The sequence below is a fragment of the Atractosteus spatula genome, chromosome 3 (genome assembly GCF_055471065.1).
Source record: "Atractosteus spatula isolate fAtrSpa1 chromosome 3, fAtrSpa1.hap1, whole genome shotgun sequence".
Classification (NCBI taxonomy): domain Eukaryota; kingdom Metazoa; phylum Chordata; class Actinopteri; order Semionotiformes; family Lepisosteidae; genus Atractosteus; species Atractosteus spatula.
Genome location: NC_142708.1, coordinates 70,590,118 through 70,605,315, shown reverse-complemented (window position 1 = coordinate 70,605,315; position 15,198 = coordinate 70,590,118). Strand labels below are relative to the sequence as shown.

The window sequence follows — 15,198 nt, the reverse complement described above, 5'->3', positions numbered from 1 at the left end:
GGCAGAATATTAAAATAGATCCAGAAGTAGACACTTCACAGCCAGAGGAATTCACAATGATAAAAGCTGACAACTATACTTTTTACATTCCTAATATAATTATTATTGCATTTTTTTAATCTTTTATATCTACTCCATCCAAAAATAAATCAGAGAAATCAGAAGAAACTGATTGGCAAGGCCGAGACTATCTCTAAACAGCCTCACCACGTCCTGAGGAATAGCATCAGAGATTATAGCATAACAACTGTCAGTCTCCACGAACGTGTCAACCCTCCGAGTGACGTCACAAGGGCGCCAGCTTTCAGCGCTGCTGTCGAGGGCGGTTGACGTCATTGTGAGGGAAAGATGGCGGCCTCGGCTTGGGTGGATGGACCGACTAGTGCGCGGTTGGCCGAAGGGCTGCTGTCTGCGCTACAGGAGGAGCGACCCGGCCACCTTCCAGGGCTGCTGGCGAGCTACCGGGAGCATGGCGGTGTCTCCGCACAGGTACGCTGGAGCCCAGGGTACAGCCTAGCTGGTCGCCCGTCTCTCTGTGCAGTACGGTTTTATACATCCTTTCTAATTATGTTCAGTGCCCCCTTTGTAAGACTTTAGGAGGAGGATCACATTAACTTAAAATTTAAACTGTCTTTAAATTTTTGAGTCGATGAGAGTTTCTGAATTAAATCGGAAAAAAAATAAATAAAACGATGCATAAATTAAAAGGGTTTGGGGATGCTGATGTTTTCCTGAAAAACTGTCGAGTACGTTAAAGAGACCCGATCGGCAGCGATCAGTTTCAAAAGGCTTCCTTATGTATCTTTCCATTTGTTTGGAGTTTGTGTGAGTCACGAAAGCACGTTACTGGGGATCACAACTTCAGTCTTCCGCGCCTGTTAGCTGCTGAAGTCCGACGCCGGGACTGTGCTTGGAGCGGCCAGAACCCACCAGAGGAGACTGGTTTATTATACAGCTTTAGTTTTGTGCAGCTAATCAGTATCTCCGTTGGCTCTGAGGTGAAGAGAATCTTAAGTTTGCTTTGTAGGGTCTGTGTAAAAACACAGACTTCAGTTCCAGAGTCTGTTCCCCTTCATAGAGAGAGTAAGACAGCACTGCTTTGGCACCCAGCCTGCGTGACTACAGAGAGCACCTGACTGCACTGTGTTCTCAGTGATCCTAGGAGTCTGCCTGGGTTTGTAGAGCCTGAGTGCGTTTCAGCCAGGCTCCTGCTGTCCCGGCAGGCCCAGAAATGAGGAGGTATTCCTGTAGGTGTCAGAAGTGGTTCTGATCCGTTCTTGGGGCGCTGTGGTACCATGGAGAGGGGTGTCAGGGCACAGCCTGCAGAAGAAGACCCCCCCCCGGTGACTGAAGTCTGTCTGTTTTTGTCTGTCCTCAGAGTGCCGGAGTGGTGGGGAATCTGATAGGATTCAGCAATGCGCGTCTCAGTTCCACAAAAACCAGGTGAGTCCCCCTGAATCCTGTCTCTCGAGGACATCACAGTGTGAGTGGCAGAGGTCAGAGGGCACGGGACCCACTCCCTGTGTCGGAGAAGCTGTGTGCATCCGTCTGCTCTAACAGCACGGGGGCTGTGAGCTCGACTTGTGTATTGCTTCCCAGCTGTTTGCTCGTACTATGAAATAATAGTGCCTGGAATAACTAATGTGCCTGGATTTGTCCTACTGTTGTGCATAGTGTCAGCTGGGAGTATCCAGAGGGGGAACCCCTGAAGCTGTCCTGGCTTAGATGGGTCATTTCAGAGCAGGGGTGACACCTCTCTTCAGTAGAACTGCTGTGTGTTGTCGTGCTCCACAGCGGAGCTTTGATTTTCCAGAAGTGGCAACGTGAAGTTAGTTGTTTAAATTATAAGGGCCCCCCACTGAATAATGAGCATCAAGTACAGCTAGAATGGGATCTGGCACGGTGTTCCACAAGGCTTTAAAACCTATACAGCTCAGTCTCCTGACCTTCGAGTAGGGTTGTGGTGAGGGATTAAAGTGCAGTGTGTTTCAGGTTCCAGGGCCTTTGCCTGCTGTCTGTACTGGTACGGGACAGCTCCAGCGATGTGTTCCAGCAGCACTGTCTCTCCTGGCTGCGTGCTGTCCAGCAGGTCATACAGGTAAGCCAGCTCTCCCTCCCCCTTTGACAGCGGCTCTGTCTCTTTCTGCATCCCGGGCTCTTGCTAGAGCTGGGACTGGGATAATGTGCCAGCAGCCGGAACTCTCAATTGATAGCCCACTGGAGCTCAGCAGGTGTGAGCCTGGTCAGTACCTGGAGGGGAGACCTCCTGGGAAAGCTAAGGTTGCAGTTGGAAGTGGTGGTAGTGGAGCCAGTAGGGGGCGCTCACTTTGCGGTCTATGTGGGTCCTAATGCCCCAGTACAGTTAAGGGGACACTATACTGTAAAAAGGCGCTGTCCTTCAAATGAGACAAAAAACTGAAGTCCTGACTCTCTGTGGTCTTTAAAAACCCCAGGGCGTTTCTCGAAAAGAGTAGCGGTGTTACCCTGGTGTCCTGGCCAAATTTCCCATTGGCCTTTACCAATCATGGCCTCCTTATAATCCCCATCTCTGCTCTCCTCCCCATTGAGAGCTGGTGTGCGGGGAGAGTACTGGCGCATCATCCAGGTGGGGCTGCACATAGGTGGGGTAGGGGAGTCTCCATTACCTGTAAAGCACTTTGAATGGAGCGTCCAGAAAAGCATTATATAAGTGTATAATTAATAATAATAGGTGTATAATTAATATTAATTAATGTCAGGAATTAATTTTTTTATTGTTATCATTTTTGTGCAGCTGGTAGACTGTACATTAACAATCTCTCCTTCTCCTTCCTTTAGTCACAGGCTCCTCTGCCTTCAGTCCAGCTTGCTGTCACCATTCTGCAGGACCTGCTGCAGTATTCTTCCCAGCTCCCAGAGCTCTCCCGGGAAATTGGCCTCAACTCAATCCCAGGAATCCTCACTTCTCTGCTGGGCCTCAAACAGGAGGTGAGATGGGTGGATCAGGGCTGACAGCACAGGGGGGGACAGGTACACCATCCCTACCACGCTCAGAGTCGGGATGAACGAATATTATTAGCCCCCCTCTGGGGATTGAGATCAAAAGGGTTTCATGAATTTGTGGCCTAACACATAGGACATTTCTGTCTTTAATTGCATGAGCTCACCGAACCACATTCCATGCAAATTGTTGTTTGGCCATAAAGTATTGAACTTGAACTAATGTCACTTTCTGTGTTTGTCACAGTGCCACCTAGGGGCGATGGAGGGGATGACAGCCTGCATGACCTACTACCCCCGTGCCTGTGGATCTCTCCGGGTAAGAGAGTAGTGTGCTTCAGTGGAGAAGCAGGGCTGAACCGCAGAGAAAACGTGCTGAATAAAACCTGATAAAACTCAGGTCCATACAGGAACGAGGCAGTGCGGTCGTGGACTGGAGCAATGTGGCATTACGTGGAAACAGGGCTCTGTGGTGTTTTACAGTGATGAGGCAGCGCCGAAGTGGCCTGTTGTTCCGTTGTCCCCTCTGTACAGGTGACTGAGCACTCTTGTTTCTCTGCAGGAGAAACTGGGGGCTTACTTCCTGTCCAAGATGGACTCTGATAATCCCAAAATACAAGAGGTGAGACTGCGGATGTTCTCTGTATCTGTGTACCATCTCCCTCCCTTCACTTGTCTTTCTGTAGCTCACTACCCCTTCTTCCCTATCTACTTATGTCCACCCTTCTCTACCTGTGTCTCCCACCCTGTCTTTAGCTGCCTTGTCCTGCCCCTGTCTGTCTCCCTCTCTCTCAGTCCACTCTGACCTCCTCTCTGCCTCTCTCAGATGGCGTGTGCGTGCTACGGGCGGCTGTCCTCGCTGGGTGGCGTCTTCGAGCGGGGTTCTCGTCAGGCGGAAGGCTGGGCGCAGCATCTGCACTGCCTCCTGGCCACTGCCCATGGCGTTCTGGGACAGCTGTATGAGGGGGTGGAGACAGGTCAGTCCTCCACAGTTGAGGACTGTGAATCCTATCAGTTGAGCCTGTTTAAGAAAACATAAGACTCGTTTTGTTCTTTCAATTTCGGGTTTTGCAGTTCTTTTAAGTTTCTGATTTAAAATGGTCTTTGCCTGCCTGTGCCATATTCTCTCTCTCCCCCTGCCTCTGTCTCAGAGGGAGGAGTACAGTATGAGGGCCCTGGGATTGAGCTGCTGCTACCCCCCTTGGATGACACTGACCCCCTGCTCGTCCTACAGCTCCGCCACAGATACAGAGCTGTGACTCTGGCCCTCACTCACACCCTGAGGTACTGACACACTGTACACAGACACAGAGCTGGGACTGAACCTCACTCACACCCTGTGCTACTGATGCACTGTACACAGACACAGAGCTGGGACTGAACCTCACTCACACCCTGTGCTACTGACGCACTGTACACAGACACAGAGCTGGGACTGAACCTCACTCACACCCTGAGGTACTGATGCACTGTACACAGACACAGAGCTGGGACTGAACCTCACTCACACCCTGAGGTACTGACGCACTGTACACAGACACAGAGCTGTGTCTCTGGCCCTCACTCACACCCTGAGGTACTAACGCACTGTACACAGACACAGAGCTGGGACTGAACCTCACTCACACCCTGTGCTACTGACGCACTGTACACAGACACAGAGCTGGGACTGAACCTCACTCACACCCTGTGCTACTGACGCACTGTACACAGACACAGAGGTGGGACTGAACCTCACTCACACCCTGAGGTACTGATGCACTGTACACAGACACACAGTTGTGTTTGCAGTGTGCGTGCAGCTGAGTGTGTTTTAACTCCCTCTCTCTTTCTCTTTCAGTGTAGATCTGTCTTCTCCGGTCCGCCTACCTGTACAGAGTGTTCTCAACCTGGTCTGCAGAGCGCTGGCTGTTACCGCCAAAGGCATTGTGAGTATTGGCTGATGTGCAAGGGGCTGTGTTTTACACTGTGAGCTCACAGGGCAGTGTCGGCACTGGTTTGCAGCTCCCGAGTGCGTCGCGCTGGCGTCTCCAGTGTGTCGTGCCGTTCTGTAGTGATACCATGCGTGTCGGGAAACGCCAGAGCCATGCTGACAGGCTTTGTGTGTGTGTGTATTGCAGAGCGTCTCAGGTGACGGTTGTCTGAAACTCCTGGTTCTACCCTCTCTGCACCGCGACACCCTGGAACTGCTGTCGACGCTCATCACAGTGTGAGTGGCAGCACATCAGGATGGACGTTTTCTCCTTTTCGTCTCCCCTCTCTGTAGAAGCATTCAGAGTGCTTCATTCACACAGCACTACTGTGTGATGGACCGTTGACATTTGGTGTCACATGGCAGTGCCCTGGCAGAACAAAAATGAGTAACTGTGTCATGTGTAAGACAGGGCGTGCATTTATAAGATCACTTATTGTCTTGATTGTCATAGTCATAGAGACGACTTGATTGGCAATTCCATGTTAAAGGGTGTTTAGTGAATGAAGTCCAGATTCTTGCCGCTGACAGATGTGTGGCTGTATTAACACGCCCTCCCCTCTCCACCTGTCTCAGCGCTGGGAGTCGGCTGGTTCAGTACTCCAGTGTCTTGACGCGGCTCTTCTCCCAGACTCTGTCTGCCTGGACGCCCCTCCCTGAGGCCAGCCCTGGACAGCAGAGAGCCTACAGGTAAGACACGCAGACACCCACACCCACAGACACAGACACATCTACACCCACAGACACACACAGGGGCCCAGCCCTGGACAACAGAGAGCCTTCAGATCACACAGACACTTATGTTTGTGGAGCAATAGCAGACATGTTCTTAGACATATTGTGAGGTAAAACTCTTTCGTTTGATCAAGAGACAGCAGGCTTTTCACTCTTAACCATCTTAAAGACCCCACACCAGGCTACATCAAAGTATCTTTGTGAAAGGTGCAACCCATCTCCCTGTTTCAATACCCACAGTGCCGTGCGAGTAGCACTGTACCGCAGTCTGGACCTGTGGGTACGTGTGGGAGGGGCTGCGGCAAGTGTGCTACAACAAAGCCCCACCCACAGTGAGCTGCTATTAGCCCATCTACTGGGTGACATCACTCCGGGGGCGGACTCTATCAAGGTGAGTCAGATGAGGTCATGCGTGGGTTTGCGGACATCAAACTGTTTTATTTTATTTTAAGTGGTCTTACAAGAGAGAAGTATACTGTACTTCCACCTATCTCCACACGGGGGCACCAAATCTTTTTAGATAACTGTTTAAGCAGCCATTGCATATTGGTGATAATTATTTTAACTGTTATGAACGTAATATATATAAGTAGACGTTTACCTGGCTGCTCACAAAGCATGCATGACCGATGCAACATCACACTGAGCTCTGACTCTGAATATGTTCTGTTAAAACAGACTAAATGAGCTCAGGCTGGAATTCTCGTCGTTCCTTGATTAAATTGACCGTTTGAGCAAATGGAAATTATACTATTTGCTTACAATTATAAGTTGTTGCTATTCTAAACCTGATTTTTTTTTCTTGCTTTGAGCCTTCTTGCTCATTCTACTCTTCAACTCCGCTATTTTAAGATGTCGTGTTCTCAGAATGTGTGGGGCCTTCCTGTGGTGACCTTTGGCAGCAATGTTTTCTGTCTGTCTCAGCTGCGGCCAGGGAGGACGGGAATGGCCGATCTGGCAGGGCATCCTGGGAAGGCTGGGGGGAAACGGGGGAAGGGGCTGGACCTGGGTGAGGCGGTGGGGGCTGGCATCGCACTCCAGAGGAAGAGCGACGTGCTGGCCAATCAGGACACGTGTCTGTCCGCCCTGAGAGGTGAGAGAGATTCCCGTCTGCCTGCGCTTGAGCCGAGAGCTGTCCGAGAGAGACTCGTCTGCAGTGGGAGAGGAAGGGCTGTCTGCATGCGCCAAGAGTGAGCAGGAGTCACACGGCCAGGTGTGCGGCGCGTGTCGATGATGTCATCGTGATGCTGTTGTTGTTCCAGCTCTGAGGCAGATCGTCCTGACCAGTGGCACCCTGCTGAAGGAGGACACGCACAAGGTGGGCACGGCGCCGACCTCGCCGACTGTCGAGTCATTTTAATCTGTGACGTTGTTTCACGAAAACCGAACATGCGGCGCTTTTCATATTTCTCATTACTCGTAGATTCCAAATGGAGTCGATCTCGTGACTTTCTTGTGAATTAAACTACCTGGGATATATTTTGGCTTTAAGTGTCACATGTTCATGTGTGAATTAAATCTTAATCCGGTCGACCATTATCAGAAAGTCACTCATTCCTGTTAAGTGTTGCGGAAATGCCAGTCTGTCGCAGAGGCACAGGGCACAAGGTGGGATTACACCTTGGGCTTGACACCGATTTATCACAGTTTTTCATTCGTGTCTTAATAGTTTTCACCAATGTTACTGTTCCACTTCGAGACGTGGTTTTGAATTCATGTCACGCTGAAGGCTTGAGTCTTGGGAGCTCACTGAACCCGGGTGCCGCCCTGACTGTCCTCTCTCTTCCGCTGTCTCTGTGCCAGAGGCTGCAGGAGCTGGCTCTGCCCCTGTGCGTGAGGCTGCAGCAATGTGGGGGCGCGGCAGAGGCGGGGGGCCTGTATGCCAGTCCGCTGGCCCGCCGGGCACTGTACCAGCTGGTGCTGGCGATGGTCCTGGTGCCCAGCCCCCGATGGCCCCCTCCACTGCACTGCGCGGTCCGAATCTTCAGCCAGGGCCTGAATGACCCCAGCGTCCAGGTGAGGCCCAGATGTTGAGATTGAGGTTTCCACTGTACGCACAGTAACAAAGAGATAATGAAGTAACGATGGCATCACTGAGACAATTTTAGAATGTTGCAACGAAAACGGCTGTACACAAAACATACTCGCCTGGATCAGGAATCCACACGGACATTACATTGTCCATCGCCAGTAGATGAGGCATGTTGAACAAGGGAGGGACGCAACAAACATCTTACATGAACAGATTTCTCTGTCAGTTGGACGTATTTTATCAGCTCCTTGCAGATGTGTTTAGATTCGTGTTGTATGATCGTCCCCTTTCTACCCTGAGCAGCAGTGTTTGTGACTGTGGTGTTGTCTGCGTTACTGATCTCTTGCGTCAGGTTTAATGAGTGATGCCCAGCTGTGTCACTGGATGGGTCGGAACACTTGGGCGGGACTCTGTGTGTCAGTGCAAGTCTCCGTCTTTGCTGGCTGCTGGAAGAAGTGTGGAGTCCTTTGTGAAAAGAGGGAAAGCTCTGACCTCTTGTGATTTTGTGGGGATGCACGCACAGCGATGCGTCGTAAGACGAAGACGGGTGCGCAACGGATTCGCTGGTATAGGGGTGGGCGGTGCGCAGAATCTCTGGGCTTGGCTGACCCAGGGTCTGGGTAGTGTATCTGGGTGTCCAGCCTGGATGTGGTGGCTAAGGCCGTGTGCGAGTGTCCACACTTGCGGGTTCGTGCCCTTCATACGCCTGGTCCCACTTGAGACAGTCCCATTTCTGAGCGGTGAGCCTTTATAAGCCTCTCTCGCTGGAGAGAATGACGAATGGTGACGTTTCATGTTCTGACCTGTCAGCACGGAAAGAAGTTGCCATAGAGAATGAAATATTTAAGTGATAGTACAATTTTTATTTTTTTTTACAGTTTTATTAATCCTGTAAGGGAAATTGCAGTGCAACAGCAGCCAGGCACAATCAACACCAAACAGTACAACGTAATCGTACAATAATACAACAGTACACTAGTCAGTAAGAAGTGCAGTAGAAAATGGAGTATAAAGATTGCACACAATACAAAATAGACCGGAATTTACGGTGCTCAAAGAAAATGTATTGCACAGTATAGATATATTGCACAATCCACAAGCATATTGCAGAAATGTAAATATATGTTACGCAATTATAGATAAATTGCCCAATCCACTTCCACATATCGCACACCAGTTGTAAACAGAGGATTCAGGTTTAGTCCCAAAACAGGTCAATGTTGCCCCTCCCCAGACACACAGTGGAGTTGTACAGTCTTCTGGCAGAAGGCAAGAATAATGACCTTCTGTAGCGCTCCCTGTCACACCGTGGTTGGACCAGCCTATTGCTGAACGCGCTCTTCATTCCAACAAGCATGTCATAGAGAGGGGTGGGAGATGTTGTCCATGATGTTCCTTAATTTGGACACCATTCTCCTCTCAGCCACTACCTCCAGAGGGTCTAGATCAGACCCAGTGACAAAACGTGCTTTTCTGATGAGCATGTTCAACCTGTTGGCATCCCCTGCTCTGATCCCAGAGCCCCAGCACACCACCGCCTAGAAAATGGCACTCGCTACAACCGACTGATAGAACATATGAAGCATCTTACTACACACATTGAAGGACCTGGGCCTCCTCAAGAAATAGTCGGCTCTGGCCCTTCATGGAGATAGCCTCATTGTTGTTAGTCCACTGCAGTCCATCGAAAAAATTCTCGGGCGGTGTGCACTGAGCCATTGGAAAAGAAGCAGTGTGAAATCAGTAGCAACAGAAAGCATTTTGACCCTGAGCCACAACCAGCAAGTGACGTCATACGAGCGTGACCCATTACCTTTTTTCTAACAGTGTGCCTCCAATGCTCGTGCACCTTAAATCCACGCCTGATCTATGCCACAGAAGGGGTCGTGGAGGAAGGGCTTAGGGCTTTGTGCGGCTTCTGGGACACAGCCTAAAGGGTGCCATAATGCCTTGAGCACTGGACTCTATGGCTTTGGAATAGCAAGTCCTCTGTGAAGGAGTTATCAGTCGCAGCCTGTCCTTCTACTCCCCTGGGCAGTTGCCATTCCCTTGCTGAATGGAGATCTCATTCAGTTTTCTGTTAAAGATCCTTCACTGCACCTCCGCTATCTTGTCCAGTAGTAGCCTTTGGGCTCTTGGCTCCAGTCTTCTCTTCTGCTAGATGTCCTTGGCCTTGCACTGCTCCAGCCTCCTTTGTGAACAGCCCTCACTCCTGGAGCTGCTCTGTTATGGCTCCCATGTGAAATGAGAGAGGAGTGGTGTTTCCTCATGCCACATTTCCCCCCACCCGACGTTCTCCCCCTTGAAATTCCTTCCTGGGAGCCTTTTAGGGAGGTCTGGCCCCGAGCCAGGTGGAAGGCGCTCTTGGGAATCTTTAAGCCTATGGCTGAAGAACGACTCCCTCCCTCACTCTGCCCCTCTCGTTCCCGCACCTGTATAAACATCGGGCAGCCCAGCCATCTGTCTCCGTGCTGATAGCACAAACACACGCTGACACTGAGGTACTGCTTCCATCCTGTTCCTGAGCTGCAGCGTGTTTAGATCTCAGCTGCGTAGGTCTTAGAAAATTCAAATTACTGCTGCGGACCTTTGTGAGGTGTTTATATGAACCACATCCGTGTTCTGTTAACTCCGTATTACCTTTCCAGTAATTTACATGTATTCATTTGGGGGACACTTTAATCTAAAGCATCTGATCAAGATATGAGAGATGCATATGATGGCAGCACAGAACAACAATAAAACCCCAGACCGCAGTAGGCAGAGTTTACTTAAGTTCTCATTGTTGCACAATGCTGAGAAGTTTCAGTGCTGCTTGACAGACAGGAAGCAGTGTTGTAAGAGCATAGATGGTAAGTGGGGGTCTGTCACCGGTTTCTGGGGTTAGACGTATCCTGAAGAAACGAGCCTGTGGTTTCCTCTGGAAGATGGGGGAGCGAGTCTGCAGTTCGGACTGTGGCAGGTAGATTGTTCCACCACTGGGGGGCAGTGCAGGGAGCAGCTGGGTCCAGGGTCTGGCAGTGGTGTGGAAGTACGCTGATGCAGTCCACTTGGGGCCCCTGTAGGCCAACACCAAGGGTCTGAATTTGATGCAGGACTGAGTCATGCAAGGACAATGTGAAGAGATGAGGAGGGTGGAAATGTGTGTATTTTGGGGGGAACTGGGAGAGTAGGTGGGCCTCTGAGGTTTTTTTTTTAATAAACTAGAGTGGTCTGGCAGCTCATGTGGTAGTCCAGATGTGAGATGACGGGTGCTTGAACAAGAAGCTAAGCTGAGCAGGTGGTCAGGTATGGGCAGATCTTCTGGATTTTCTATAGGAAGAACCTGTAGGAGGGAGTCACTTGTATAGTGCTTTTCTGGACACTCCACTCGGAGCACTTTACAGTTAATGGGGTATAGCCATAGTGCATAGTACATAGTGCCAGTACTTTCCCCACACACCAGTGGGGAGGAGAACACATCGATAAACCTAATGGAAAATTTGGCCAGGACGTCAGGGTTACACCCCTACTCTTTTCGAGAAACGCCCTGGGATTTTTAATGACCACAGTCTGGACCTTGATTTTATGTCTCATTGGAAGGAAGGTGCCTTTTTACAGTATAGTGTCACCGTCACTATACTGGGGCATTAGGACCCACATGGACTGAAGGGTGAGCGCCCCCTGCTGGCCCCACTAACACCTCTTCCAGCAGCAGCCTCAGTTTTTCCCAGGAGGTCTCCCCTCCAGGTACTGACCAGGCTCACACCTGCTGAGCTTCAGTGGGCTGCCAGCTGTGAGCTGCAGGGTGATATGGGTGCTGGCAATGATGATGTGGTGTGAGAATCTGAGGTTGTCGTCAGCTACAACACCAAGCTCCTGGGCTGTCTTGGTGGAGTTCACTTAAGCAGTGCCCAGAGATATAGCGAGAGATGCCAGCATTTCATTTCTGCTCTTTGGACTCTCTCACTTGGCCTTGTTTCAGTTTCCAGCTCCAGGAAGCTAGGATCTCCATCCTCTTGCTCCGAGAGCTAATCTCCCGGCCCGTATTTGATATTATAAATTAGTTCGTTTTAAATCCAGTCATGAAACTTACATTTATACTCCATCTTTTAAGTGTTTAATTTACTGTATTTGTGTATTTTCATTTTACTGGAAAGTGCAAATATGTTACGTCATGCAAGGCGTCACGTGTAACATGTTATTATAATTATACAGTCTTGGATGCAGTTTATAGGAAAGAAAAACTAGTTCAGTGCAGTACATCTACAATACAGTGTCTGTGTTTAGTTCGGGACCTGACACCAGCTCTGCGGTGGTTGTGGTCTTTCATCCTGTGAAGTGGGGTGAGAGGGCGGAGGACCTGTCAGGCAGATTGCTCCTTGGATATGCTGCTTTTGTAGGAAAATTGGAGAAAACCCATGGCCGGGAACTTGGCAGGGGACAGAGGCTTATATATTTAGCTCGGCCTGCACGGTGATATTACAGTGAAGCGCTGTGAGTGTGAGAAGCAGGAACAGAGGAGCATTGTTTTGTTGGCTCCCTGGGGACAGGTACCTCATGCAAATCTGTAATGACATTTTAATAAAGCTGTTTGTGTCATCCTTCAGTGGAGCTCAGGATGATGGCGGAGACCAACACAGAAAGAGGAGGCCTTGCTGAGAGAGAATTCAACTTCATATCTAGCAAAACAAGTTTAGTTCAAAACAGTGGGGAAACTTAGTTTTTACCAGAGTGGGGAAATACCAGACTGTCAAGAATATGGATTCTGTAAAGTTGCCACCTGCCTCTCCCTTTTTGTTCCTCAGGTCTCCTCATTCTGCAATGAAGCCCTCACAGTGTGCAACAGCCTCCTTCACCCCCGCACCCCCTCCATTGCCCTCCCACTGCCCTCACTCGCACTAAAATCGTCCCCAGCGCCCCCTGCTGTCCCGACCACTGCTACTGCATCGGCGCCCCAGGCTGCCCTCTCCCTGCCCTCACTCCTAGGGACACCAGCACAGGGCCCCCCCTCCTTCACAGCCCGGCACCCTATTGGCCTGGCCCAGGGGCTGCTGGGGGGACCCCTGGACAACCATCTGCCCTTACAGCCTCCCGCCCTGCCCCAGTCTGCCAGCCAGCAGCAGCACCCCCCAGCCCCACAGCCTCACCTGCCCCCCCCGGCAGGGGACCTGCTCTCCACCCCGCAGCTGGGTGACCCCGGAACCCTGGGGGGCCCCGAAGGCCACCGGCCTGTTTTTGTGCGCTACGACAAAGAAGAGCCGGAGGACGTGGAGATCTCCTTGGAGAGCGACTCGGATGACAGTGTGGTCATCGTACCCGAGGGCATGCTGCAGAACAAGCAGGAGCTGACCCAGACGGTGCCAGGGAGTGCCATGGGCCCCGCTGCAGTGGGATCAGGGACCCGCAGACTGGGAGAAGAAGGAGGGGCAGAAGCTGGGGTGAACAGCCCCCTGGCCAACGAACTGCCGGCGCATCAAATCCTGCCACCTAACTCGGCCGTGATGAACGCTTTCCCCAGTCAAAATCAGACCCAGGTCTCGGGTCTTGTCACTCCTCCTGCCCTGCAGGCACCTGCCGGGAGTCTAGGGGAGTCTCTTCCGCCTGCGCAGCTGCAGCAGATGTTGATGCAGCCACCGCAGCCAGCTGCTCTATCCCTGTCCATGCAAATGCAGCTGGTGCAGACACCCAGGCTGCAGCAGCAACAGCAGCAGCAGCAGCAGCAGCAGCAAGGAGAGGAAGACCTGACTGTCATCAATATCAACAGCTCAGATGAAGAGGAAGAAGAAGATGAGCTAGAAGATGAGGAAGAGGAGGAGGAAGGCCTGGAGGATCTGGAAGAGGAGGACGAAGAAGGGAGTGAGTTTGCTGAGGAGGAGGAAGAGGAAGAGTACTATGGGGAGGAAGAAGAGTTTGAGGAGGAAGGGGAGTTTGAGGAGGAAGAGGAGGAGGGAGTGATGGAGGGAGAGGAGATAGAGGAGGAAGAGGAAGAAGAGGAAGGGGAGGTCCTGCCCAGTGAGGAGGGGGCAGTGATGATGGACCCAAGAGGGGAAAGAGAGGGACTTACAGGGGTCTTTGAGCTGGAAAGAGAGCAGGACGGCGAGGAAGGAGATGAGAGGGAGAGGGTAGATGTTGAAGCATACAAGCAGCCTCTGGACCTTGAGGTGATGAAGGAGGGAGAGGGGCTGGAGGGTGAAGGAAGGGTGCTAGAGGAGGTGAATGGAGATGGGGGAGGCAGAGAGGAGGAGAGGGAGGCTTTTCCTCCGCAGGAGAAAGCAGAGAGCTCCCCATCCCAAGGGACCGTGGGACAGGAGACGCAGGGAAAAGAAGCTCAGCCAAAAGTGGAGGGAGTGGAGGTACCAGGGCAGGAAGTGACACAGGAGCTAGGGACAGCACAGGAGATACTGCCCACCCAGGCTGAAGAGAAGGCCACCTCTTCCCAGGATCAGGATTTGGAACCTGTGCAGGAAGTCAAGTCATCCCTGGAGCTGAAGGGGGAGGAGCTGAGTCAGGGAGAGCTGGCAACTAAACTGCAGGAAGACGTCGGTGAGAGACAGGAAAGGGCTGGACAGGAAGAGGAGGCACTTGGACAGGAAGTGAGGTCATCGGCGCCAGAAGAAATAGGGTGTGCAAGAGAAAGAGACATAGAGGAAGACGCAGAAGAGAGACAGGGGAAGAGGAAACGAGAAGAGGAGGAGGAGGATTTGACAGAGCAGAGTGCTGAAAAGAAAAAGGTGAGTCTGGCCGGCTGGCTGTCCCATTTGTTAGTGACAAATTTTGTCTGAGTTAATTCTATCCATTTGTGCATCTCGTCATCCCCCTGTACACCACTACAGTTATTTAAGAGTTACGTTTATCATTTAAAAATGATTCCAATGCCATTTGGATTTTTGCCAACACTTTTTTTTTGTTAATGGCTCATTGATTATGCAGACCGGCAAGGTGTTGCAGCATTGAAAATGTCCCATCTCCCCACAGCCTGCGGAAGACTCCATGGCCTCAATGCTTGCCGATTTTGTGGACTGTCCCCCTGACGATGAGGAAGAGCCCCCTAAATTGGACACCTAGGACCCAGATGACACCAGATTGAGACTGGGCTTGATTGGGTTGGATCGTACCACAAATGAACCCTGCCTAAGACTCCAGTGTGTATTTTCGCCATTTTTGTTTTGTACTTTTTTCAAAATGTTTTTGTTGTTCCATTTCATTGTTCTTTATTAATAAACTTATCAAGAAAACTGAGCAGTCTTTGTTTAATCTGTTTCCCCCTTTACATACATCACAGTCTGCAGCCACACTTGTCTGGCTTGTCCTGTCCTCTGTCCATTATTCCCTGTTGACAAGGTAAATTATGTACACATGTATGTTTCTCACATTACCTGTCTTGGTGATCTCCAGTGTTGTAAGGAACTCATCCCTGATTGAGACCCTGTCTGCGATCTCCAGTCTGTAGGGATCCCATCCTGTATTTGGGACCCTGGCTATGATCTCCAGTCTGTTG

The 15,198-nt window shown here is 50.9% G+C and overlaps 1 protein-coding gene across 1 annotated transcript; it reads left to right on the top strand.

The window, feature by feature from the left end:
- Positions 1–339: 339 nt before the first annotated feature.
- pelp1 (proline, glutamate and leucine rich protein 1) lies at positions 340–14,935 on the top strand. Its single transcript, XM_088912020.1, has 17 exons — positions 340–489; positions 1,379–1,443; positions 1,993–2,098; positions 2,818–2,967; positions 3,227–3,298; positions 3,542–3,601; positions 3,806–3,956; positions 4,131–4,263; positions 4,820–4,907; positions 5,100–5,188; positions 5,528–5,641; positions 5,927–6,077; positions 6,611–6,779; positions 6,949–7,004; positions 7,490–7,702; positions 12,506–14,431; positions 14,676–14,935. The coding sequence occupies exons 1-17, from the start codon at positions 349–351 to the stop codon at positions 14,763–14,765; spliced, it is 3,774 nt and encodes a 1,257-aa protein (XP_088768146.1). The 5' UTR covers positions 340–348; the 3' UTR covers positions 14,766–14,935.
- Positions 14,936–15,198: the final 263 nt, after the last annotated feature.

Excerpts from the sequence above, each read along its gene's own strand:
- pelp1 (XM_088912020.1), top strand. The coding sequence starts at position 349 with ATGGCGGCCTCGGCTTGGGTGGATGGACCGACTAGTGCGCGGTTGGCC. Across the intron at positions 3,602-3,805 it reads ATAATCCCAAAATACAAGAG|ATGGCGTGTGCGTGCTACGG; the intron begins GTGAGACTGCGG and ends TGCCTCTCTCAG. Across the intron at positions 4,264-4,819 it reads GCCCTCACTCACACCCTGAG|TGTAGATCTGTCTTCTCCGG; the intron begins GTACTGACACAC and ends TTTCTCTTTCAG.